This window comes from Coffea eugenioides, chromosome 4 (genome assembly GCF_003713205.1).
Source record: "Coffea eugenioides isolate CCC68of chromosome 4, Ceug_1.0, whole genome shotgun sequence".
NCBI classification, from domain to species: domain Eukaryota; kingdom Viridiplantae; phylum Streptophyta; class Magnoliopsida; order Gentianales; family Rubiaceae; genus Coffea; species Coffea eugenioides.
Window position 1 is genome coordinate 9,234,648 of NC_040038.1, and position 24,015 is coordinate 9,258,662.

The 24,015-nt window shown below is 35.0% G+C and overlaps 1 protein-coding gene across 3 annotated transcripts; it reads left to right on the forward strand.

The window, feature by feature from the left end:
- Positions 1-3,290: 3,290 nt before the first annotated feature.
- LOC113767377 (DNA-directed RNA polymerase III subunit 2) lies at positions 3,291-23,910 on the forward strand. 3 transcript variants are annotated; one of them, XM_027311445.1, is made up of 39 exons: positions 3,291-3,405; positions 3,503-3,584; positions 4,074-4,198; positions 4,327-4,419; positions 5,739-5,811; positions 5,894-5,984; positions 6,090-6,142; positions 6,223-6,287; positions 7,208-7,313; positions 7,790-7,900; positions 8,471-8,530; positions 9,780-9,812; positions 9,895-9,945; positions 10,044-10,142; positions 11,287-11,346; positions 11,431-11,523; positions 12,796-12,897; positions 13,441-13,551; positions 13,644-13,760; positions 14,893-15,009; positions 15,325-15,405; positions 15,510-15,614; positions 15,687-15,767; positions 15,863-15,994; positions 16,081-16,125; positions 16,522-16,599; positions 16,665-16,804; positions 16,909-16,999; positions 17,460-17,584; positions 17,688-17,823; positions 17,915-18,045; positions 18,433-18,558; positions 18,634-18,689; positions 19,569-19,639; positions 21,246-21,330; positions 21,412-21,515; positions 22,978-23,106; positions 23,392-23,480; positions 23,599-23,910. In XM_027311445.1, exons 1-38 carry the CDS (start codon positions 3,368-3,370, stop codon positions 23,440-23,442), a joined length of 3,447 nt encoding a protein of 1,148 aa, XP_027167246.1. In that variant the 5' UTR covers positions 3,291-3,367; the 3' UTR covers positions 23,443-23,480; positions 23,599-23,910. The 3 variants fall into 3 exon arrangements, with proteins under 3 accessions (XP_027167246.1, XP_027167245.1, XP_027167247.1); XM_027311444.1 differs by having other exon boundaries at positions 23,392-23,910; XM_027311446.1 differs by lacking the exons at positions 18,634-18,689; positions 19,569-19,639; positions 21,246-21,330; ... (2 more) ...; positions 23,392-23,480; positions 23,599-23,910 and having other exon boundaries at positions 18,444-18,525.
- The last annotated feature ends 105 nt before the right edge of the window (positions 23,911-24,015 follow it).

The window sequence follows — 24,015 nt, forward strand, 5'->3', positions numbered from 1 at the left end:
GGAATAGGGGAAAAAATCAGAAAAAGGAGTCAAGTCTTGGAATGAACAGAGACGGCATTAACTAAGCATCTTTCGATGATTTGTCTCCTTTCATTTTTCGTTTTTAGTGTCTGTATTTAAGGAAAAAGTCACAAGAACATGTTTAAGATTCTACACCATTTGTTAAACAACAAATGTTTTTTTTTTGGTTTGTAACAATTAGCTCAGCAATGCTTTTGAAAACTTCCTGGTTTGTTGATATATAGTACTTGTTTGTCCGTTTCACTTTGTAGACTTCTTCGGTTCGTACCATTTTTAAATGTCCTGTTTGAATTGCTATTTTTTTGACTTTTTTTATTAAAAAAAAAGTACTGTAACAATTTAACGTGTGTGAGATAAAAATATAACTGAGAACATAAAAAGTATAAAAATTTTTCATGAAAAAACTGCAATCTAAACTAGGCTCTACTAGCCTTCTTCCATTGTTTTAAATTCCTTCATCCTAATTGTAAACTTTTACTCTTAGCATCGAAACTTTGTATAAAAGTATGAAGGTATGATATGGACAATGGATGTCTAGATTTCAGAATTTTCTTGTACTCGTATTTGGATTTAATTATTCCCTTAAATATAATTGGATGAAAGTCCCATAGACATCTTTTAATTTAAACGATGACATCGAGTCTTTACTTGGACCAATGATAGCTTAAACAAAGGAATCATTTGATAAGTGTACCACAATCGAATGCATGGATAGGTCATAGGTGTTTCAAATAAAAAAGGTATTCTTTTCGAGCACCATTGCTATTGTGTTTAATAAATTTGTTGCCACTTTTCATACAATATAAAATTTACTTTTATAATAATCACCTTTGTTCCTACTTACTACTTTTTAATGGTGAGAGTTGAATTATATATATATATATATGGATTAATCTTTCATACACTGACAGTGTATACATTATCAGCGTTGGATGAATGACAACTATACAGAATTTGAATTTAAAATTTAATTTTTGCACATATGTCATGGATTTAATGGTGATAGTGTATGCACCGTCAGTGTCTATAAAATTTACTATATATATATATATATCAAATTCAAGTTTCTTTCAAGTCCCAATTAATCAATTATGAATTTTGCATGTGAATCCATTAGTAAGAATTTCAGATATTCATTGACACGATGCTGTGGAGTTAACAAGAAGGTGTCAAGTTCAATATATTCTTTTCATGATTTCCAACAAACACAGTAGTGTCTCTCTTTTTGCTCCAAAAAACACACAATTGTTTTTCCCTTCTTGTTGTATGTGTGTGTTTGTTGGGGGGTGAAAGTGAAACACACAAAGATTGGAGGTAATGACAGATCACAGCTCAGTCAATTTTGGGTTCGTTGCATTTGTCTTCTTTTTTTTGTTTGAGAGGAAAGGCATTAGATATCATGAAATCCACCTTTCCTGATGGCAGGAAAAAGAAGTCCAAAAGTTACTAAAGATATGATGAACATATGCCAATGGTGGAAGATTACTACAGATGAAAGCAACCAAGCACTTGATTGCTGTCAATCAGTGGAATCCATGCATGTTCAGAAAATTGTTTTCATGGTTCATATGCTCGAACACATTGCAAAGCGCCTGGCAAGGACTCTTTTAACTTGAAGCTATGAATAGATTTTACTTGTCAGGAAAGAATCGAAGAAAAGATGCAGAAGTAGGATAAATTGATAGAGAGGTCTAATGGGATGAAGTAGATAGGCAGACATAGATAACTTTCGTGGATGTCAGGCCTTTTCTAAATATATAAATATCGGCATAGAACAAGAATTGAGGACAGATACACGAGAAAGGAAGAACATAGTGGGAATAACAAGAATTGGGATGTTTGTATATGGTTAGGTGTCACGAACGTGTGGAAAAATCAAAGACATATATAAAGAAGGGAGAAAATTGTAGGAATAGCAACCGTCCAAAAGTTAAAGACGATGCCTATTGTTGATGATTTTGAGGCAGAAAACATATGTGATGGGATGTTTTCTGTCGTGAAAAACCCTTATTTCCTCATAGGCTTTTCTTTGAGGAATTTGCTTAGGGGCATGGGCTGGGTGCATGCATCCCTGTCGATGCTGCATTCTCTCTCTCTCTTTGCGGTAGGAAAAAATTTGGGGGGTTCACCTCTAGTCATCGTCATAGATTCACACGTAGCCTTGTTTGGAAGCCAAGTTTTTTACGAAGTTTATCTGCTACAAGTTTTTTAAAAACTTTAGTTCCAGTAATCTCAAAAAATTTTTCAAAATTTTTAAACTAATGTACTTCAAAATATTCAAAAAAATACACTCTACACTTTAAAATTTTTTAAAAAAACTTCTACAGCAACGTACAGTAAAATTATAGACAAACACTAAAAAAACTCACATTTCAAACGGTTAGATCGCTCACAAACACATTTCTGATATCGACAGCGAAATTTAAATACATGTGATCTTTTGTGAAGAAGTGGCTCGTGTTTATCAACTGAACCAACTTGTGTTGACGCATTTTTTCCTCTTTTAAGTGAAGTGACCTTGGGAGGAGGTAGGAACAAGTTAAAAGGTATCGTCTAGTGGCCTAATAGTTTGTTGGTTTGGCGTACACGAAAAGGGTGCAAGCGTAGTCATTCTTAGGTAGGGGTCACCGAGCGATTGCAGATTATTTTGTTGTTAGTCTTAATCAAATGGGGACTCGGACTCACATCGGTCTCGCCATCGCTATTGCTTCTTAAGAAAAACGCACAATATGTAAACTCCAGATAAAAAGTAGCAAATTTTGAAAAACTACGCTCAATTGATAGAGACATTTAATTGACTGATGAAAAGTTTGTTAGTTCCAAACCCTCATCCTAACCTTTTGTCCTCCTAAGGTTAAAGTCTGAAATGAGCACAAGAAACAAAAAAGAATGCGTGCAAGAACTTAAAACATGGGAAGTTTGGGCCAGCTAGCATAGCACAAGGCCCAAGTCTCAAAAGACACAAAGAACATCAAATCATGTCGAAAAGGTTTGAGCGCTTAATTTGGGCTATATCTATAAAATGTTGACGTTTGTGGAAAAAAAAAGCTGAATTTGGGCTATAAAGAAAAGAAGAATAGAGGAAAGCGTTGATGAAACAAAAGCGAGAGCCCAAAATGGCATATTCAACCGACACAGCACGAAACCATTTCAGGCCCAAATTAACTAATCATAAACATTAATTCATAATCTCTAAAGTATTGGTACTAATCTATTTACAAAATTAAGCAGAGGAGGAAAGTAAACTGAGGTTTTAGGAGGGTTTATATAACTGTCTATGAACAAGCTGCTTTCATTCAATTCTTTTTGGCAATACTGAGAAAAAGAAAAAAAGGGCTCAATCAAGATGGTAGCAAACGAGGACCTCCATAATCAACCTCAATGGTACTTAATGCATTTTTTTTCCTTAAATATATTGAAGTTATAAACATGTTTATGTTTTGATTTTGATGTCAATGGTGGTATCGTTTATGCAATTCAGGTCAGGAATCGATAAACAGTTTCTTGCTGCCCCTGTAAAGTCTGCTGTGGACAAATTCCAGCTACTTCCCGAGTTTTTGAAGGTACTTGTTGCTTTATTTTTAAAGGGCTTTTGATTTTCTGTTGCTGAAGTTTTGCTCTTTGACTCCTTTCGCTTTCCCTTTATTTTTATTGCAACTGTTGAAAAGACAGGCAAAAAATAAAAAGAATACCAATTTATGTGTTTAAATTCCTGGTTTGTCGTTTTTTATTGGTAAAAGTTTCAATTTTGCACTCCAAATGCCAAGGCCGTGTCGATGCAATTTGAATTTGGTAAAAGTTTCAAAACGAAAGAAAAGGGTATTTTGTTACATTGGAATGTAAATCTTTACTAAATAAAAGGAGAATTTTGAAGGAGAAACACTATTTTAACATGTTTTACCTGAAAAACTGACATTTATTTTTGTAAAAACGTGAATGGAAGTTTTAAGAACATTTTTGTTTGAGTCAGGTGGCAATTTTAGGTAAGTTGTTTCTTTCTAATTATAATGCAAAATGGTACTATAGTTGTGGTAAATTTCTTGGCATTGTAGGTGAGAGGGTTGGTGAAGCAGCATTTGGATTCCTTCAATTACTTTGTTAGGACGGAGATAAAAAAGATTGTGCATGCAAACAATGAAATCAGATCATCGAAAAAGGATGAAAATGTTTACCTAAGGTGAAAATGGTGTCCAATTCTCACTTTTTATTATAAAGTTAAAAGTTTTATCAGTTTTTCTTTGATTGAAGTTTAAAGAGTTATTGTGTTTCTTTGTCTCTGTCTTCCATTTGTTCTGATTGTGAAAGATACAAAGATGTGCGCATTGGCGAGCCCTCAATGATAATTGATGGTGTAACAGAAAAGCTCAGTCCACACAAGTGTCGCCTCTCTGATACCACGTAAGTATCTGAAACTTGAAGACATACATTTAGCTTTTGTTCAGTGAGACAAGGTTTCGAAACAACAGACTTATGGAGCTTTAAATTAGCTTCTGACTATCATAAAGCTTATAGAAGAGGAGAAAGTTCATTCTATCACCTTATCTTGTTTTAATTCTAAATTATAGCTCAAAAGTACTTTTGCTATGTAGATTTACAGAGATTGCATCTACATCTAACTTGCACTAGTTTAATGATGCCCTAAGGAGTTTGCTTTAGGATGTATTGATGAATGGGAAGAACAATCCAAGTATATTGCTGTTGTTGTGAGTTTTTGGAATAGAGTGAAAGTTTCGTTATGTTTTATGTTTTATTTTTTAGAAAAGTATCCAATGGAATTTGTTGTCATGTTATTTCACATTGCTATGAATAAACTAACATTAATGGCAGATTATTTGACTTCTGTCAGTACTGCTCTGTTGGATCCAGAGCTTTTAGAGGAACTCATTTGATGGGACATTAGTCAAGTTGACTTCAGGAGGAGTCCTAAGTGGCTTGGCTGAACCTATTTAGACATGCTCTGTGGTTCAAGTTCAGGGTTCAACGCAAGTGGAATGAAATTGACATGTGTTTGACAGTTTCTTTCGAACCTCTTTGCTATTTTAATTTAAGACAATATCCATTATTTCTCTTTTTGATTAAGCAATGAGTTTTGATTTCCAAAATTAGAAGTAGCTTCAGAGACTGATATGCAGCACATAAATATACTTGATATATCTTGTAGTGGTTCTCTTTTATCTGGGGCCACGTGGTGTGAGATTCCTTTTGATGCACGGAGGGGAAGATGAAAAACATGATCAATGTAATACTTCATTACTACAGTTGGGTGACTATGGATCTGCACTGAGGCTGACCAGTGTGAGAAAGGTTCTTAAGCAGGGGGAGACATGTTCTCAAGTAGGATGAGTGTGGCATTGGTACCAATTTGCATTTACTTGGGGATCTTTTGCTTGCCCATTTGACTCCTCAGCCTCTTGCCTTTTGTTCTTTGGGTGAAATTTTGTAGTTACAGTTACAGTGTGTGTTATTCTGCAGCATATACTGAATTTCATGAATCAAGTGGTTCTTAATTTATGTATCAAAACATGTGGGATATATGATCATGATGATCTCCAATTAGGGTTTCCTTTCAGATAGATACTCAGCTGAAAGTTTGAACTTGTTCCTCCAATTCTTTTTGTTATTATACTCAAATTTCTGGCTTCTGAGGGTAGTCGCATCGTAATTTTAACATTTTCCTTCAATTGATTTCTTTCTCTTATGGTTGCTATAAACTTCAGTTATGCAGCTCCAATATTGGTAACAATAGAATATACTACTGGGAGTGGTCAAAATACTTCCGTACAAACGAAGGTACTTTTTTGACGTCTGAGATTTCTGACAATGACAGTAAGGCACATCTTTTTGTACGTAAAATTAATTTTTTTATTTGCAGAAAGATGTTGTTATTGGAAGGATGCCTATCATGCTGAGAAGTTGTTGCTGTGTTTTGTATGGAAAGGATGAAGAAGAACTGGCAAGGCTTGGTAAGTTTTCTCTTTTCCAAGAAAGATGTAGCTCTTTGTCTGAACAAACTTGGCATGTTAGTGGACAATGACTGCACAATTACTAGCTTCCCGGATTCATTGTAGGTGAGTGCCCACTTGATCCAGGAGGCTATTTTGTTATCAAAGGAACAGAGAAGGTGATATTCTTCTGCCTTTGTAGTTTATTTTCTGTGAGTATATCGTCAGTTGTGGTGCTAAATCTGATGAACTGTACCAGGTGATTTTAATTCAAGAACAACTTTCAAAGAACAGGATAATTATTGATGCTGATAAGAAGGGCTGGTGAGTATTTTACAATTCTCAAGTTGTTGTTTACTGTTCATTTTTGGTTTAATCCTCCCTTTGTGTGTTCTCATTTAAACCCTTTTGTTCTTGTGTTTTTCTTTTATCAATATTTGTTGATTTCTTGCTTCAAAGTTTAGATTGGGTTTTGTGAATGCTAAGTCTCATTTGCTTGGTTGAAATCATTGTATAATTTGTGTCTGGCTTGTGATCCTGGGGCATATAGGCTTCTGTATGCCTTGATTAGTATGAACTTTTTTGCTTACTAATGTTTATACAGTTTTACTTAAATTCTTTGCTTACAAACTCCACCTTTTAGTGAAAAGAGACTCATTTATGTTTGAGGTGCTTGAGAACTTCAGGGAACTTTTGAAATTTTTTATGCTAAGTGTTTTCAATTTTAGTATATCTTCTCATGTTTCAAATGATAGAACCTGCAACTTAGATAGCTTAGTTAAACTGTCAGACCATGCAGATCTCATTCACTTTCTTTACTTGAATCATTTTATTTGCAGTGTATTATCTTTGTTTATTCTCTTGACCAAACAAACCTGAAATTTTTAGGAATAATTCACTTGTCAAAAGTCACACTTTTAGCATTTGTGTATATGGATTAGTGTGCTTTAAAATAACGAATTCAATCCTATGTTTATCATTCGTCTCTTACTATTCTAACGAATTTATTGTTGATTTCAGAGCAAAGAGTAACATTATAAATGTTGGACTTTAATTTTGAGTTTAATGCATTGAATCAGCAATAGGTTCATTCACTTAAAATCTGGAATCACCAAGAAAAATAGCTGTATATATTTCTATTAATCTTTCATAAGTTGAATAATTCTTATTTTACGTTTTTTAAAAAATTTGTATTCTGTTTTAACCTTTGCATGTATCTGTTTGGCCGATTATTTCTTCTGCAGTGTGCAAGCATCTGTTACTAGCAGTACTGCAGCTACAAAAAGTAAAACAGTCATCAAAATGGAGAAGGAGAAGATATATCTATACCTTAATCAGTTTAAAAGCAAGGTTATTCTTCCACCTTACTATTAGAGTATGTTTAGGTTAGAGAATCACTCAACAACAAAGAAAGAGTATGTTTAGGTTAGAGAATCACTCAACAACAAAGAAAAAACGAAACATATGGTGTGGAAAAGGGCTGTGGTGGAAAAGAATGTAAACAATTACTAATTTTTCTTCTGGAATCAAGGTTATTTGATGTCTATATGCAAATGATTGATTGAAAAGGTCTTCTTTTTTGTTCTGTCCAATTTTGGCATGGATAGGAAATTATGCTCCATTAACTAAGCTATCCTACTCTCTCTCTCCATGTTCTTCCATTTGCTTTTCACCTCTCACAAGATTGACCTAAACATTAAGAGCTGCCTCCTCCTATTCCTACTAAATTTCTTTCATTCCAATTATAACCACCCAAATATCTCTAAATTTTTATAGTATATTCTGCTTATTACCGTTTGCGTTGTCTTTCAAACTTCCTTTTGCAGGTTCCTATAATGGTGGTTATGAAGGCTATGGGCATGGAGAGTGATCAGGAGGTTGTCCAAATGATTGGTAGAGATCCACGTTATAGTGCATTGCTGTTGCCTTCCATTGAGGTAGAACAGTACATGATATTTATTGTTTTAATTGATGTCCATTATAAATATACCTCCTGCAGTTCTATTTTGCTTCCACCTCTGTGCTATAGATATTTTATTCTCTCCCTTTTTGGGCATATTTTAGTTCTTAGTTTCCAGTGTGAGATATTCCCAAGTCGTCTTCACTTTCATTCTAAATAATTTGAGCTTTTTTGGCCTGTATACTATGTCCTTTTGAGAGGGCATGGTGTATGGAAATCTGTTAGTCTATTTAACCTTGTGAAACTTATTCTAGTTGCAAGATAGACTCAATGTTGTAACATCCACCCTGTACTTTTGCAGAATTAATGAGATAAAATAGTTTAATTAGTTTTCTTTTCATGTGTTATTTCCTCAAGAGTTAGACAGACAACCAAGAAATGCTTTAAGGTCAAGAGTGTTATGATGACAAGCTTTCTATGTCTTGTGTTTCAACTATCAGCATCTTCTATGAATATTTAGATTCTCAATGGATGTTTCTTTAATTATTTTTTTAGTCTTCATAATTTAGAAATTCTCAATTGTGTTCTAATGCATTATTCGTTTCAGGAATGTGCAAAAGCAAATGTATATACACAACACCATGCCCTGGAATACCTTGAGAAGCAGGTTTGCTTTCTTGGTGGATTTCTGGAGATTTGCCATCAATATTTTCATCTCTTGTTGGATGCCAAATTACTTTTACATTAAAAAAATTCTGTTTTTCAGTTTTCCGAATGCATTGCTTCAAAATCTCCATTAAGATGAAATGAGTACTTGATTTTAAACGCAAAGCAGATGTGGGTTGTTTTCTCCTTGGAGTTGAGTTTATTTGTTGTGGCAAAGGGTTTAAAGATCTCCTGAGCTGATCTCTCTTCATGAGAAATAGAAGTGCAGGAGGAATTGGGAACCATTCTTTGGATGTCATTTCTGGTTATGTTTTGACTGTGAGGGGAAGAAATTTTTTTTATATCAAACAGAAATCTTTAGAACCCTTGTTACTCAGGATGCAAAATTTATATAGCAAACTTTTTTTTTCTGGTTCGTTGCACTCCAGTAATAAATTATGAAATGGCGCTTTATGGTATAACTTTTTTTTTGAGTGGGTTTTTATCTCTTGTGCCATTGATAGAGCATTTTGCTAAGCCCTTCCAGGGAGAAGAAATGGCAAAGTTGGTAGGAGAAAAAGCAATAATCCACTTGCTCAACTAGTTTATGAGACCAGATTTATTTTTTTCTGGTTCATTGCACTCCAGTAATAAATTATGAAATGGAGCTTTATGTTATAACTTATTTTGAGTGGGTTTTTATCTCTGGTGCCATTGATAGAGCATTTGGGGAGAAGAAACAGCAAAGTTGGTAGGAGAAAAAGCAGCTAGCCACTTGCTCGTCTAGTTTATGAGACCAGATTTAGGTGTGAAACTAGGTTCCTTGGAACATAACAATTGAATTCTACAGATTTAGGTGTGAAACTAGGCTCCTTGGAACATACAATTGAATTCTTAGTGTGACGTTAATATAGGTTGCTAGTAGGGGTTCATTTATGCTAGGACCCTTTCTTCTTTTAGTTTAGCCCAAAAATATTAGGCTAAACTAGTTTCAATCTCAGAAACCCTTTTATTGTGAGGCAGCATCTGTTATTCATTGGTAAAAGTGGTACCCCCGTGAAAAAGATGCCCAAATTTATAATTGCAGTTAAATATATGCTGTTTTATCCTAAAATATATTTCACCAATACAAATATGTTATCCAATCTAAATTGCTGTGTCAATTTTCTTCCCTTCAGTCTCGGTAAAATAGTTCTAGTATTTTTCTTAATTGACATCATCTTCTTTTACTATGCTTTTTGTTTTTACATAGTTCTTTTCACATATTGCAGGTTAAACAATTGCCATATGCTTATGCTCCAGTTGTAAGTGTATTTAGTTTTGCTTTGCCTCGTAGATTTCTTGAATCTAGTTTTCCCTTCATTAAAATCTTTTTCATATTGGTAGGAAAAAAGAGCTCTCAGTATCCTTCGAGACATATTTATTGCCAACATTCCTGTAAGAAATGTTCCAAAATTGTGAATTTGAATACAAGGTTCTAGGTGTTTGTTTCAGATCTTTTTTCTGTTTCTCTGTTTCACTGTCTCTTTCTTTAGGTGCGTCAATATAATTTTCGTTCAAAATGCATCTATGTTGCTGTAATGTTGAGACGCATGATGGAAGCAATATTGAATAAAGATGCAATGGATGATAAGGTACTATATCTACTAACTGGTTGTCTTTTCCCTGTAACTTGTGAAGGTTTATGACTATCAGCCTATTTTACTTGATTAATCAACTAAAGTAACAATGATGATAGTCCGCAGCTGCAAATCAGAAACTTTTTTGCACCACGTGAAGGGCAAAAACATGTATTTGATGTGCTTATTTATTAGCTTCACTTAAAAATTTGTGATAATAGATGAATGGCAGAAACATGCATTTGATATGCTTATCTAATAACTACACTAAAAGTATGTGATCATTTACAACTTAGCTCTGGGTCTTCTCTCTAGATAAAAAATGTACATCAGTAAATGATGCAAAGCATGGTGAAACTTATGGAGAAGTCTCTCGAACTTCAATTTGAGAAATAGCTTTTCACCAAATGAATTATATGGTTGGAAGTCTCCAAATTCCTATTTATGATGCAAACATTTTCTCTATGACAAAACCTGTTATTCACTCTGGGAAAGATATTTCTGATTCTTCAAAGGCTCTAGTTCCCTTCAACATACTCGAACTTGCAAGGAATGTGGTGACTGACCCATCTTACAATTCTGTTATTAGTCTTGCTCTATAATCCCATTTTTTTATAGTAGGATATCCGAGAGAGAGCTTTTTAGTTTGGTCTACTAATCTTGGTACTTGATCCTTGCATACTTGCCTTGATGTTTGACATATCAGGTTTGTAGAACACGTCACTGATTCCTGTCTTGAACCCTTTCTCCCCAGGGTTAGCTCCAATTTTCTTATGTTGTATTGGTGCTACTGACAAAAGAACGATTATGAAGGTCCTTACTGTGAACGCTGATTCATCATTTTATAATGATGCTTAAGCACTCTTTCAGTTTTCCTCTGAAAACAAATATTTGCTCTAAGGCTAGCATGGAGCAAGTTACCCTACAAAATTTCTGCTATTTTTATTTAGTTGGATATGAAGTGCTAATGGTTCTATACCAGAACTATGCTGTTTAAAATAGAAAGTTTGATGTAAAAATTAGGTCTTTAATGCTTATGTTGTATGTACCACTGGTGGATCTCCCTTCTATATTTTATTTAAATGCTAAAAGCTCTGATGCAATGAGATAAACTTATACTTAAACCTGGTGTTAATGCTTTGAAATGTAATTGTTGTAGGATTATGTGGGGAACAAACGATTGGAGCTGTCTGGGCAATTGCTGTCTTTGCTTTTTGAGGTAAATTATTTTGAATCCTGTATATATCATAATATACATCCTTTGTATGGTGGTACTATGTCTCATTCAGCACATGCATTGCAGGACTTGTTCAAGACGATGAATGATGAAGTGAGGAAGACTATAGATGCTATCCTATCAAAGACAAGCCGTTCTAGCCGCTTTGACATGTCTCAGGTATATTTTCCTAAACATTCCTGCTGAGTTTACATTTCTGAGAAAAGGATGTTATTATTAAGGTTTACTGTGTGCCTGATGGTCAGGCTCCTTGTTCTTTACCCGTCTTTTAACTTTGAGAAAGTGATTTCCAAAGTGGTAAAAGAAATGTGACAAATCAAAGTGCAGAGTTTTGTCTACAGATGCAAGTGATTTATTGCTGATTGAGGGGACTTTCATCCCAAATTCTCATGTGGCTGATACAGCCAAATTAAGCTATGCTTTAATCTGTTCTAAGTTAACTGGGTTTGTTCGACTTTTTTCTCTCAAAGCCAAGCTGTTCTAGCCATGTTGACATGTTTCAGGTCTATTTTCCTAAACATCCTTGCCGACTTTAAATTTCTGAGAAAGGATGTTATATTGTTAACGTTTCCTTTGTGCCTGATGCTCAGGTTGCTTGTTTTAAACCCTTCCTTTAACTTTGAGAAAATGATTTCCAAAGCGGTAAAAGAAATGTGACAAATCAAAGTGCATAGCATTGTCTACAGATGCAAGTGATGTATTGCAGAGTGAGGGAACTTTTTCCCCGAATTTTCATAGGGCTGATACAGCCAAATTAAGCTATGTTTTCATCTGTTGGGACTCAACTGGGTTGTTTGACTCTTTTCTCTCAATTTGGCCTTTGAAAATCAGTATTTTGATTCATGGATTCACCAATGTGCTTGATCTGTTAGCCATGCTCATTTTTCTTTTAAGTGTGCAAAAGAGATATAAAAAACAGGTAAGTTCTGTATTTGCCTTCTTTGATGATGATTGGCAGGCAGTCATTGTTAAACTATTATATGTCTTACAATTGCTGGCTCACATAGGATTGATTCTTTTTCAAAATGACCTAGCGAATGCTTTTTTTTTTTCTCCAAAATTTACGACAAAATGAGATTTCTTTGGATGAGAGTCGCATTGCTGATTGGTTTGGCTCTGGGCGTTGATCAAAACTACTTTTACATCTTTAGTGTTGTGTTGTTTACTTCCTTTTATACTTTACAATTTAAGTACTATATTTCTTATCAAACGTATCATGTACTGTTTGAAGTTAATATTCATCTCCATGAGGATCCTAATTATGTCATACCTTAAGAAATAAAAAAAAAAGAAGAAGAAATTGGCTTAATAAAATGATGCTGACAATAATTTGTTTGAATTTCATAACTCTTTTTTTGGCATTTATGCATGCACTTAACAAGTGAGAACCATCTGGTGACTTACTTTCTGCTTGTCTTATTCTGCTTGCAGTACATAGTGAAAGATAGCATTACTGTTGGTCTAGAAAGGACCCTTTCTACTGGCAACTGGGATGTCAAGCGATTTAGGATGCACCGAAAAGGCATGACACAGGTATTTATTTTCTTATCAACCGATAGGGGATCATATGAGCGTTGTCCCTGGGAGTCTTGCTATTGCTGTTCACATCAAACTCTGAACCGCTTTATCTATGTTTCCTGAGAGTTTGACATCATTAAAAAGGGACAATATCTCTCAACTGTGCCAGAAGATTTAAAATTCATAACTAACTGAACAGCTGATATTAGTTTCAGATGCAGGAGGATTTTTGCTAACGAATATGTCTGTTAGCTTTGAATAACTAAGTATTTTACATAATGTAAACTTCACAGCTAATGTATACAGCAAACAGTTTGTCTTACATTTTGCCATCCGCACTCATGTATATGTGTAACTGCAAAACTTGCATTATCCACAATCTGGTCCACAAAATTTGAAGAATCAGAAGACATTTTTTTCGAAAACTCTTGTGCTTGTAGAAATAATTGACAGACACATTCATCTGACTTGTAATTTTTGAAAGTTCAGCTACCCTTTTGAGAGATTCTTCCAAGAAGAAATATTAAGTATAATGGAGTTGACTCCTTTTCACAACAGGTTGTGGCTAGACTTTCCTATATTGGATCACTGGGTCACATGACAAAGATCTCTCCACAGTTTGAGAAGTCCAGGAAAGTTAGTGGACCTAGAGCCTTGCAACCTAGCCAGGTGAGTCTGATGTTCATCCAATACTATGTCACTTAGGTACAATCATGTATTGCATAAATTCTTTCTTAGCTGTTGTTGAAACTATACTGCAGTGGGGAATGCTTTGCCCCTGTGACACTCCAGAAGGTGAAGCTTGTGGATTGGTGAAAAATTTGGCCTTGATGACTCATGTTACAACTGATGAAGAGGAAGGCCCAATTAGTTCTCTGGTACAGTTTCTTTTTCTTCAAACCATGACCATCTTGAATGAAAGCATCTTCTCAGAAGATACAACTGCATGTGCATATAACTGAAATGCATATGCATACAATTGGACTTCTTGAACTTGGTCTTTTGGTATTTCACCTTGAGGTAGCATGATATGATTGCTTGGCACGTACCTAAATGGTTGCTACAGTGAAAGTACTAACTATTCTACTTGATCTTGAACCTTAGAAGTACTTGTAATGGAGTATGATGCTGTATGCGGTGCAAAATCTCTATCACTAGTTATGCTCATATCTCTTGCATTTGCTTGTAGGCATATTTGGAAATGAAATTCCACATCTTTGTGATCAACATTGTAAAATTGCATATGGTTTTTCAAAAATTCATGGCAACTGCTGCTAGTTATTTGTCTTTTGACTAGCATTAGCATACTACTCTTAGCTACTAATCATATTCTGCTGTCATATCATTAAATTTTCCTTTGCTGCTCCTGGTGGTTCCAAATAAGCATTTTCTTTATCTGGTTTCAGATAAATTGTGATCCTTAGAACAGCTAATTATTGGATCATTCAGTTGTTTTTTTAGTTTCTAAGCATCAATAGACCAATCAAGAATAGATGAGTCCTTGAGTAATTGGGAAGAAAAAAACATTTCTACAGCTGCAACTTTTTCATTCAAATATAAAAGTGCAGATATCATGTGGTATCATCAACTTTCTGGAGTGTGACTTTTTAGCCTCTAATCTTCTGCTTGGCTATTTATGCATGGCCATGCAGATTTAACATAATTTATTCATAACTTTATTATGTTTTTAAATTTAGGAAAGTGATTTTTCAAAGCTGAAGCTTCATTTTTAGTCAAATTGAAACTAGATTGTGTTTAAGAACTTAATGCTGTAGTGCTAGTGGAAGTAAGTGCAGTGTTTGATTGGATTTTAACTTGGATATGATGTCAGAAAAGGGAAAGCAAGGTTACAAGGTGTGGTGATGGTGACATTTACTAGTTATCGGTCTTGTAAATAGCTATATAATATTGTGGATCCTTTTTGATCTTATTATAATGTCAATTAAGTATGCGTGCCTTCATCTGTTTATCATAATTTATGTTAAAGGTTTGGCATTCTTTGTGGATCAGTGCTACTCTTTGGGGGTTGAAGACCTAGAACTACTATCCGGAGAAGAGCTTCACATGCCGAACTCATTTTTGATCATATTGAATGGTCTTATTCTTGGAAAGCACAGGAAGCCACAGGTAGATTAATACAATATTCTCGATAAACTGCATACTAAAAGAGATGCTCTTTATGCATATCATTTGAACTACTGGCACTGGTTAAAGTTTTTTGAATCTAACAGTGATAGCTTATGATAGTGCTCCAGTCAAGTAATGAAGCTTTATATCTCAAAATAAAGACAGGATGGACATGTACTAAGTTGTCAATATTCTGTCAATTGAGTTGATTGGATTGTAGGGAATTGTTGCTGTTCAATTTATATATGGATACTAATTCATGCTTATATAGGTCTCTCCTAACTGTTTTACCTTGTTTGGTGAATCTAAATTTAGCGTTTTGCAAGTGCAATGAGAAAATTACGGAGGGCTGGTAAAATTGGTGAGTTCGTGAGCATTTTTGTGAATGAAAAACAGGTATTCTTTGACGCTATGCTTTGCTTTACCTTTGTTTCTGCTCTGACTATGGTTAAAGTGATTTTACATAGATGAGTAAAACTTGAGAAAGAATTCTCTTGCAGCATTGTGTTTATATTGCTTCAGATGGAGGCCGTGTTTGTCGTCCACTTGTTATTGCTGACAAAGGTGTATCTCGAATTAAGGAACACCATATGAAGGAGTTGAAGGTAACTCTTTTAACTAGCATGTATTTTCTAGCAACATTGTCTATCACCTTACCAAAATTTGATTGCTTGTAGGATGGAGTCCGCACCTTTGACAGTTTTCTAAGGGAGGGCTTGATAGAGTACCTTGATGTTAATGAGGAGAACAATGCTCTGGTTTGTAATTCCATTCTAATATTGATGCAGTTTTCATGAAGACCACTTATTTTAATACAGTCATACTTACTGCTGCAAGATTATGCATTAAACAGATTGCTTTGTATGAAGGAGAGGCTACACCAGAAACAACACATATTGAAATAGAGCCTTTTACCATCCTTGGTGTTTGCGCAGGTTTAATTCCCTATCCACATCATAATCAGTCCCCTAGAAATACCTATCAGGTAGACTCATTTTTCTGTATCATTGTGAATATTTGTATATCAGAGAACTATAAAAGAAATTACAGATTTTCTTATAATGTTTGTAGTGTGCTATGGGAAAACAAGCAATGGGCAATATTGCTTACAACCAGGCAAGTAGATATTGACTTCACGTGTATTCAAATGAGGAGTTGTCCAAAAGTGTGCGATTAATGTTGGAGACTTCAATTTTTAACTCTAATTTTCTTTTTCTTCATTATCTGTTTGGATTTTCATTGTTTGACACTAGGGAGCTATAGTTTGGATATGTTGGTTTCAGTTGATATTCTTGTCATAGCTCTCTATACCCGATGTTGTCCTTGAAATATGGACAAACAGATGAAGTAGCTGCACTTTTTTCTGTTGGCATTTCTGAGAAAATAATCCCTCTATATTCTTATAATTAAGTAGTTAAATTTGTTTCAAAGGTCCTTAATCCACAATGTGTTGAGTTAATACTGCTGAGTGTGATTATGTTTACTCCTACTAACCCGGTACTATTTTTGTAGTTACGTCGAATGGATACGTTAATCTACCTTTTGGTATATCCTCAACGACCATTGCTGACAACCAGAACAATTGAACTGGTGCGTATGCATTACTCACATGTGTTGTGTAATCCATGCCATGGAACTAACAATTTGAGTTTCAGGTTGGATATGATAAGCTAGGAGCTGGGCAGAATGCAACGGTAGCAGTGATGAGTTATAGCGGTTATGACATAGAAGATGCAATAGTTATGAACAAATCATCCCTAGATCGTGGTTTTGGTCGTTGCATTGTGATGAAAAAGTATATATCATAAAATACTTTTTTCAATACTTTTGCAAGTCGATAATGTGAAAATTTTTGTTGAGCTTCTAGAATGATTTTCATTTTCTTTTTCTGGAAAACAGAATGTCAGCTATAGTTCAGAAGTACGAGAATGGCACATCTGATAGAATAATCAGACCTCAACGTGAGCGGTATGATCCAGAAAAGTTGCAGGTGTGATATTAGTGCAAGATTAAGGTTAACTAAGACTAGTTGAGTTTGGAAATTATGTATTTGGAAATCCTTGCTTTAGAAGATATTCTTGATCAAACTGAACTGCTGTTACATCATATTGCCTTTGAAACTTGGCATTTGAAGCAGCCTACAGGAATTTTAATGGTATAACGACAATATTTGGTCTGGAGAACCGCCTGATGTTGCCATATTCTTCAATTTTTTTCCTGGCCGAGGTTCTCGTCTTAGAATGGCAATTGAGAAAGAATAAAACAAGAACTATTCTGACTATTGTCTGTTCACATTTTTTAACCATTGGTTGTTTCTGAATAGAGATAAATGGGCTCTAATGTTAAGACCTCATACCTTAATTTTGGCCTAAGATTCTTTTTCCTGCAGCTATAGTTTTACTTATTGAATTCAACATTAAATCGATGCTGAAATGTTATGTTGCATGCAGATTTTGGATGATGATGGACTAGCTGCTCCAGGAGAAATAATTAGACCCGATTATATCTATATCAATAAACAGTCCCCTGTAGTTACAAGAGGGCCTATCACATCACCAATGGGGCTACCAGATAGGTTTATGACTCAAAATCTTATTGACTAATATTTTTGTCTTTTATGGTCTGGATTACATGGATTGGATTACATGGATAAAGTTTGTTTTACTTTACTATATCAGTGCGTACAAGCCAAGCATAGAGACGTATAAAGGTCCTGAAGGCGAGACACCTGTTTTGGATAGAGTGTCTCTGTGCTCTGATAAGAACAATAATTTATGCATTAAATTTATGGTTCGACATACTCGTAGGCCTGAGGTATGAGACTTAAAGCTGAAGCACACACTTGTGATTAAGAATTAAGTTCTGTCTTTTGATTTGAGTAGTTATAAGCTTGTCCTTCAACCAGGTTGGTGACAAGTTTAGTAGCAGACATGGGCAAAAAGGTGTTTGTGGGACCATTGTCCAACAGGAAGATTTTCCATTTTCTGAACGTGGCATATGTCCTGATCTTATTATGAATCCTCATGGATTTCCAAGGTAGCCCAATCACTTTTTTTGATCATTTGGTTCTTGTAGTCACTCTTGAATTTATTAGTTCCATTTAGTAGAGTGAGAAATGAATGTTCAAAAGACTGAAGTGTTCTGGAACTGTGATATGAAAGTCAATTGTGTAGTATGTGCACCATTGGTACTTTTTCAGCTATTTTGTCAGTAACATAGGAAAGAAGATATTTATTTTATCTGTTTTATGAGTTCATGGACTGCATATACATAATTTGTATCTATCTGAGAGTTATTTCTGCTTACTTTGTTTTGGTCTGTTTTGAGATCTTGAAATATATGATGTGAGTTTTCTATGTCTGAATTTTACAAGCACAATCTGTTATTTCCTAGTTGATGGTTAATGTCTGATGTTTGCACCAGCCGTATGACAGTTGGTAAGATGATAGAGCTTCTGGGGAGTAAAGCTGGAGTTTCATGTGGTAGGTTTCATTACGGCAGTGCATTCGGAGAACCTAGTGGTCATGCAGACAAAGTTGAAGCTATAAGGTGCTCTATAGCTCCTATACCAGTGTCTTACATATCCTGATTTTTGGTTTTTGACATATGCTTGTCTTTGAACAGTGAAACCCTTGTGAAACATGGCTTTAGCTACAATGGCAAAGACTTCATTTATTCAGGTCTGTTATTTTATGGTCAGTTATGTGATTAGTATTTTTTTGAAGAGTACTAGTGGAAACAGATTTGGTGAAGCATGAGATAAACATTAGATATTCATCAGACAGTCCTAAATGAGCTGGATTGCCATTGTCTCAAGTTTATCAATATAATTATTATGACATAATGGGTGAGCAACTGCTTTGGTGTTGGAAATTTGTCATTTGTTGTTTCTATCAAAATGCTTCATTCAAGATCCCAAGTTTAGTTGTAATCGGCATTTGGATAGATTACTTTGAAGTAGTTATAAGTAGTTTGGTACACTACTAAAGTGTAGTATTTACACATAAATTCTTTTCAACTGCACAAACATTGTCAGTGCACCAATTATCGGTGGAAATAATTTGTTTTGTTGCACAACACATAGATGGCAAAAAAGTTTCCTTTATTAGATGACTATTGGTGCATCATTTTTGATGGAACATGATGACAAATTCTAGTAACAAAGAACATTTCTGGGATCTAAGGGAGTTTTGGAGAGTAGGAACAATTTGAAATGTTCTTGATTCCATCCATTCAATAGCATATTTCTAACAAGGATTTTGTAGGATCACAAGTTCTTCTCTGAATTGAAAGTATTAGAAGGTAGATTGATGGGACAGTTAAATGATCTTGTTATGCAATTTGAATGAGAGAGTGGGCGATATGTCAAAAAAGTACATATTATCCTCGAAGCAGCCAAAATAGATATTTGCCTCAATTAAAAACAGAGGATGCGATATTCGTCTTTTCTTGATGATTTCATGAGTCAGCATATGAAAATTGACATTTGTCTGTTGTGTTGTGTATTGATATTGTTCTGTTAAGTAGCCTGGTCATACATACAATTTCTCCTTTTCCAGGTATAACTGGCATGCCCTTACAGGCTTATATTTTTATGGGCCCAATATATTACCAGAAGCTGAAACACATGGTGAGAGTTTGATTCTTGTATGGTTTTTGTTCATTGGAGCTAATATTGTACAAAACTTATGCCTTGTGAAGAGTTACTACTTAATGTCTCTATTAGATCTAGTTTCTTCTATAAATTCAATATAACTGCCAAGAAATAGTTTGATCATGTGAAGTACCTTTTACCACAACATAAGACTATTTGTTCAGTGGAAAATACAATATATAGCTGCAAGGTTGAAGTTTGAACTCCATTTTATATTTTATGCAGCAGTGGCATGTGATATTGTGAGTTTTTTCTTTTTTATTGCTTTGCATTCATTTCTTGATTATGGCATGTAAGTAATTGATTAAAATAATTGGATGCAAGAGCATGTGAGATGACACTCCATGAGATCCACTGTTTTTGTAGTTTGATTATTTTAATAAGCAAATAGGTTGGCGCCTTACAGCTGTTGTCATCTGAATGGTTGGATTTTGGTAAAAGTTGAGTAAACCCCATGCAGTTTTATAAGCATATATTACACAACACGATAAATTTCATAGTAATTTATGATACTCCATTATACTGCATTCTCCTTTCTTTGCTCTGATTTCTACTATTGTTTTGGGAGGGGTAGTGTAACAGAAAAGCTTCTTTTCTGGACAATTCACTTCCAATAACCAAAGAGATTCTTTTCTGAACAATTCTCTTCCGGTACTATATATTTAGAAACATTGGGCTAGTTAAAAGACATGAGGGAGACACGAGCCTTCTTCTTGTTTATATCTCCCTCATTTGCCCCTTAGGTGCAACTTCTTGCATAATTGCATGTTCATCTCTCACTGTGTCTTTATGTGTGTCTCTCAGTCTCTCTCTAACCTAATGGACTTGGCTTGCCCAAAACATCAATGGCATCATCCTGTTTTGGTTTTGAGCAAACTTTGAAACCCCCTCTGCAATCCAAGCCTTAAAGCACCTTCTCAAACACGGGTCATAACCAGTGGCACCTTTTCTCTATGTCTCGGAGCTCATTGTGCTGATTAGGATATACCACTTAATACCTGAACCACAATTTAGGCATCTATTGCCATCACCAGAATATAATCTGTTCTCTCTTTCATGATGCCAACCCCATGACTGCCATAGCCTTGTTATCACCTTATGATCAGGACACCAACATTTTATCAATTTTACCACTACTACTATCACTATATTCAGTCAGTACTATCAAGTTTTGTCTGCCAACCTGCAGAGCCTTCTCAGAAGCATCATCCGCCACACCTGGACCCTTTTTATGTCCACAATACTCAAGTTGACAGGATTCTTATGTTATTAAAAATGGGTTAACATGCTCGATAGGCTATGAGCTCTAGTATCATAAGTGTCTCTTCACAGGAACATCCACAAATTTGAGCAATGACTCTTCATGCTTTGTCAGCAGACATAAATATATGTTGACCTAAAGCATATACTTCTTTTTTTTAAGCATGAAGTTGTCTCCTATTATATTAAGCAAGTAGCTATACAATGTATAGACAGCCATGTATATTGCCATTTTTTTGTTTAAACAGCATGTTGTACTCCCTTTCTGAATGATTAGAGAATTCTCTTCTTAAAGATACACACATTGTGTTTTGCCTACCAGGTTTTAGATAAAATGCATGCTCGAGGGAGTGGTCCCCGTGTGATGATTACAAGGCAACCAACAGAAGGAAGAAGTAGAAATGGAGGTCTAAATTTTGCTTGTCTTAATTGTTTTGCAGTTATTTTGCTGTTTGAAAATGTGTATTCTGATTGTTAAAACTTTTCAGGGCTCCGCGTGGGAGAAATGGAACGGGATTGTTTGATTGCTTATGGTGCTAGTATGTTAATATATGAGCGCTTAATGATTTCCAGTGATCCTTTTGAGGTTCAGGTGTGTCATAGACTCATAATTTAAAGATTTTTTTTCCTTGCTTTAATTGATTCTTCTATGGAAGTTGTTGGTTTCATTATTACTGGAGTCATCTTGCGTTATTATGTTAGAGCTGTTTTTTTTTTTTGTGGGTGATTTGATGGTTGTCTTCTTACTTTCCCACGGTCTTTTTTTTGTGATGGTCTTCATCACTATTAGTGTTTTCATCTTTAATAATTCCAAAAGATTGTCTGAGACTTAGTAAGTGGAAGTTATTTTTATATTTTAAGTCCTAATATGATCCAACATCATTCAATGTCATGTTAGTCAGTTTTTAATGTAAGTATTGGGCATGCAACAAAACTATCACAGAACTACAGATTTCTTTGTTTGGGACATTAGTATCAGGCAAATTGAGATAATGTTCGGCTCCAAGTGCCCTTCAACTTGTAGAGAATGCAGGACCTGAATGTATTCACTTCAATTTTGGAGAGTTAGACATGCAATTCCCTAAAGATTGACAGTCTCTGAGTATCATATACTTCAAGAGAAGCAATATCTGTGCTGATGCACTTGCAGGAAACTTCTTGTACTCTTAAGGAGGTCTTACATTGGCTCATTAATTTTATCTGCTTATTTTTTAGTTTTCTTGTGGTTGATCTTATGAGTACGTGTCATCCAAGATATCTTACTGGTTAAATGGGACTTCAAGGTCCCTGAAAAATTACAATTTGGAGACATTCTTGCTGTTCTTTCTGGGAAAGGGTTCTCCTACCTGTTGAATAATGTACATAAGAGACTGAATATGTGGTTAGCGCTCTATTTTTAAAAAATCCTTATTTGGTGCTGAAATGGTTAAATTTGCATTTGCTGAAGCCAATTGGAGAGTGCCACATAAGCAGTGTACATTAGGAAAATGCTGAATTTGCCCGATATGGCATTCAATAAATATCTTCCCTCGAAATGCTGAATTTGACCAGTTCGGCACTTAAGATCCCTATTCTTAGTCTATGAGCTTTACTTTTAACAGAAGCTGTAGTTCTAAGCCTAGGAGTCATGGAAAGCAGGAGATTCTTCTTTCTTCTTTTCCTTTTTCATTTGTAAAGTGTTCGGCATCTTTTCAATTCACTTTTGGAAGTATAAATGAAGCTAAGCTTGCAGGTGATCGTTTTTATTATAGGAGGCTGTTTGTCATAAGTTCCTTGCATTTTATAAGATGCCATGCACGATTTGTGTCGCTGTGACATTTATGGGTCATATGGTCCAAATGTGTCGTGTTCTTGTTACATGGAAGTTTGTTTGCCAACTTAGTTGCTGAAGTAAATTGAATTTGTTCTCGCTTCTAACTTCTGTTGGTTCCAGTCAGAACAATCAACAAAAATAATAGCTAAAATATTGGCTGTAGTGAAATTCATAATGGTTGTGTTAAACTTTAATCAATTTATTTAGTATATCAAGTAACTTTAAGTTGTCATTGTCACAGGTCTGCCGAAAATGTGGTTTACTGGGATATTATAATTATAAGCTGAAGACTGGCATTTGTTCGACATGCAAGAACGGAGATAACATATCTACTATGAAACTGCCATATGCATGCAAGCTCTTAATCCAGGTAAACTTGTGGACATTGATTAGGTATTGATGAGAAACTGGCAATTTTGTTCAATATCTACTAGCACTCGGTGTGCTATTATTGAAGTTCATTAAAGCTCTTTTTACTGGTCACAACGGAAGCAATATCTCAGTTTTCATCTGAGTCAGTAATATTAGCGGTGGAGGTTTGAGTTCCTTAAACAGACTGTCAAAACTTGGAGTTCTCATTTATCAGTGTGTTTGTTTTTGTTGCTTCCGTTCACGAATCACTGACTTGCACTTCGAATTTTTGTTGGTCTTCCAGGAACTTCAGTCCATGAATATTGTTCCTCGCCTAAAACTCACCGAGGCATAGATAGATTCCGTCTTCTTCAGCCACCAGCAAACTCCGAAGTGCATCAAGTTAAAACTGGAAGCCTGCTGATTACAGAGTTCCATGTTCCTGCTTGTTGCAATATACATATGTGCAACTGACTGAGGCATAGATTAATTCTTCTTCTTTTTCGACCAGAATACTTCAAACGAAGGGTCAAATTGCACTGAAAGATTGCTGGTTAGTTTTAGAGTTGTACGTTCTCTCCTGCTTGTTTGGAATAGCTGGGGATGAAAATCTTCAAGGAAGGTCAAGCCATTTGCAGCTGAGGGTGCAAGAGACAAAAAAATATCTGCTGCTGATCGAGAAGGAATAGCCCACAGATTTAAGAAAATATTGCTCTACTACAAATGCGTGTAAAGCCTAAGGGTCTAATTTGGATATTGTAATCCCTTCTGCTATTATAAAATTTTGCGTACAAAATGGTTGATCTCTTTCTGTTCTTAATGTTTGTTTAATGGGCATAAATTTCTTCAGCTGATAGTTATTCTTCCTTCAGTGTTCTAAGCTGACATCAAAATAAGTTCTCATAATTATCAGTTATCACCATAACAT

Excerpts from the sequence above, each read along its gene's own strand:
- LOC113767377 (XM_027311444.1), top strand. The coding sequence starts at position 3,368 with ATGGTAGCAAACGAGGACCTCCATAATCAACCTCAATG. Across the intron at positions 5,985-6,089 it reads AGAAGAACTGGCAAGGCTTG|GTGAGTGCCCACTTGATCCA; the intron begins GTAAGTTTTCTC and ends GATTCATTGTAG. Across the intron at positions 13,761-14,892 it reads AAGGCCCAATTAGTTCTCTG|TGCTACTCTTTGGGGGTTGA; the intron begins GTACAGTTTCTT and ends TTTGTGGATCAG.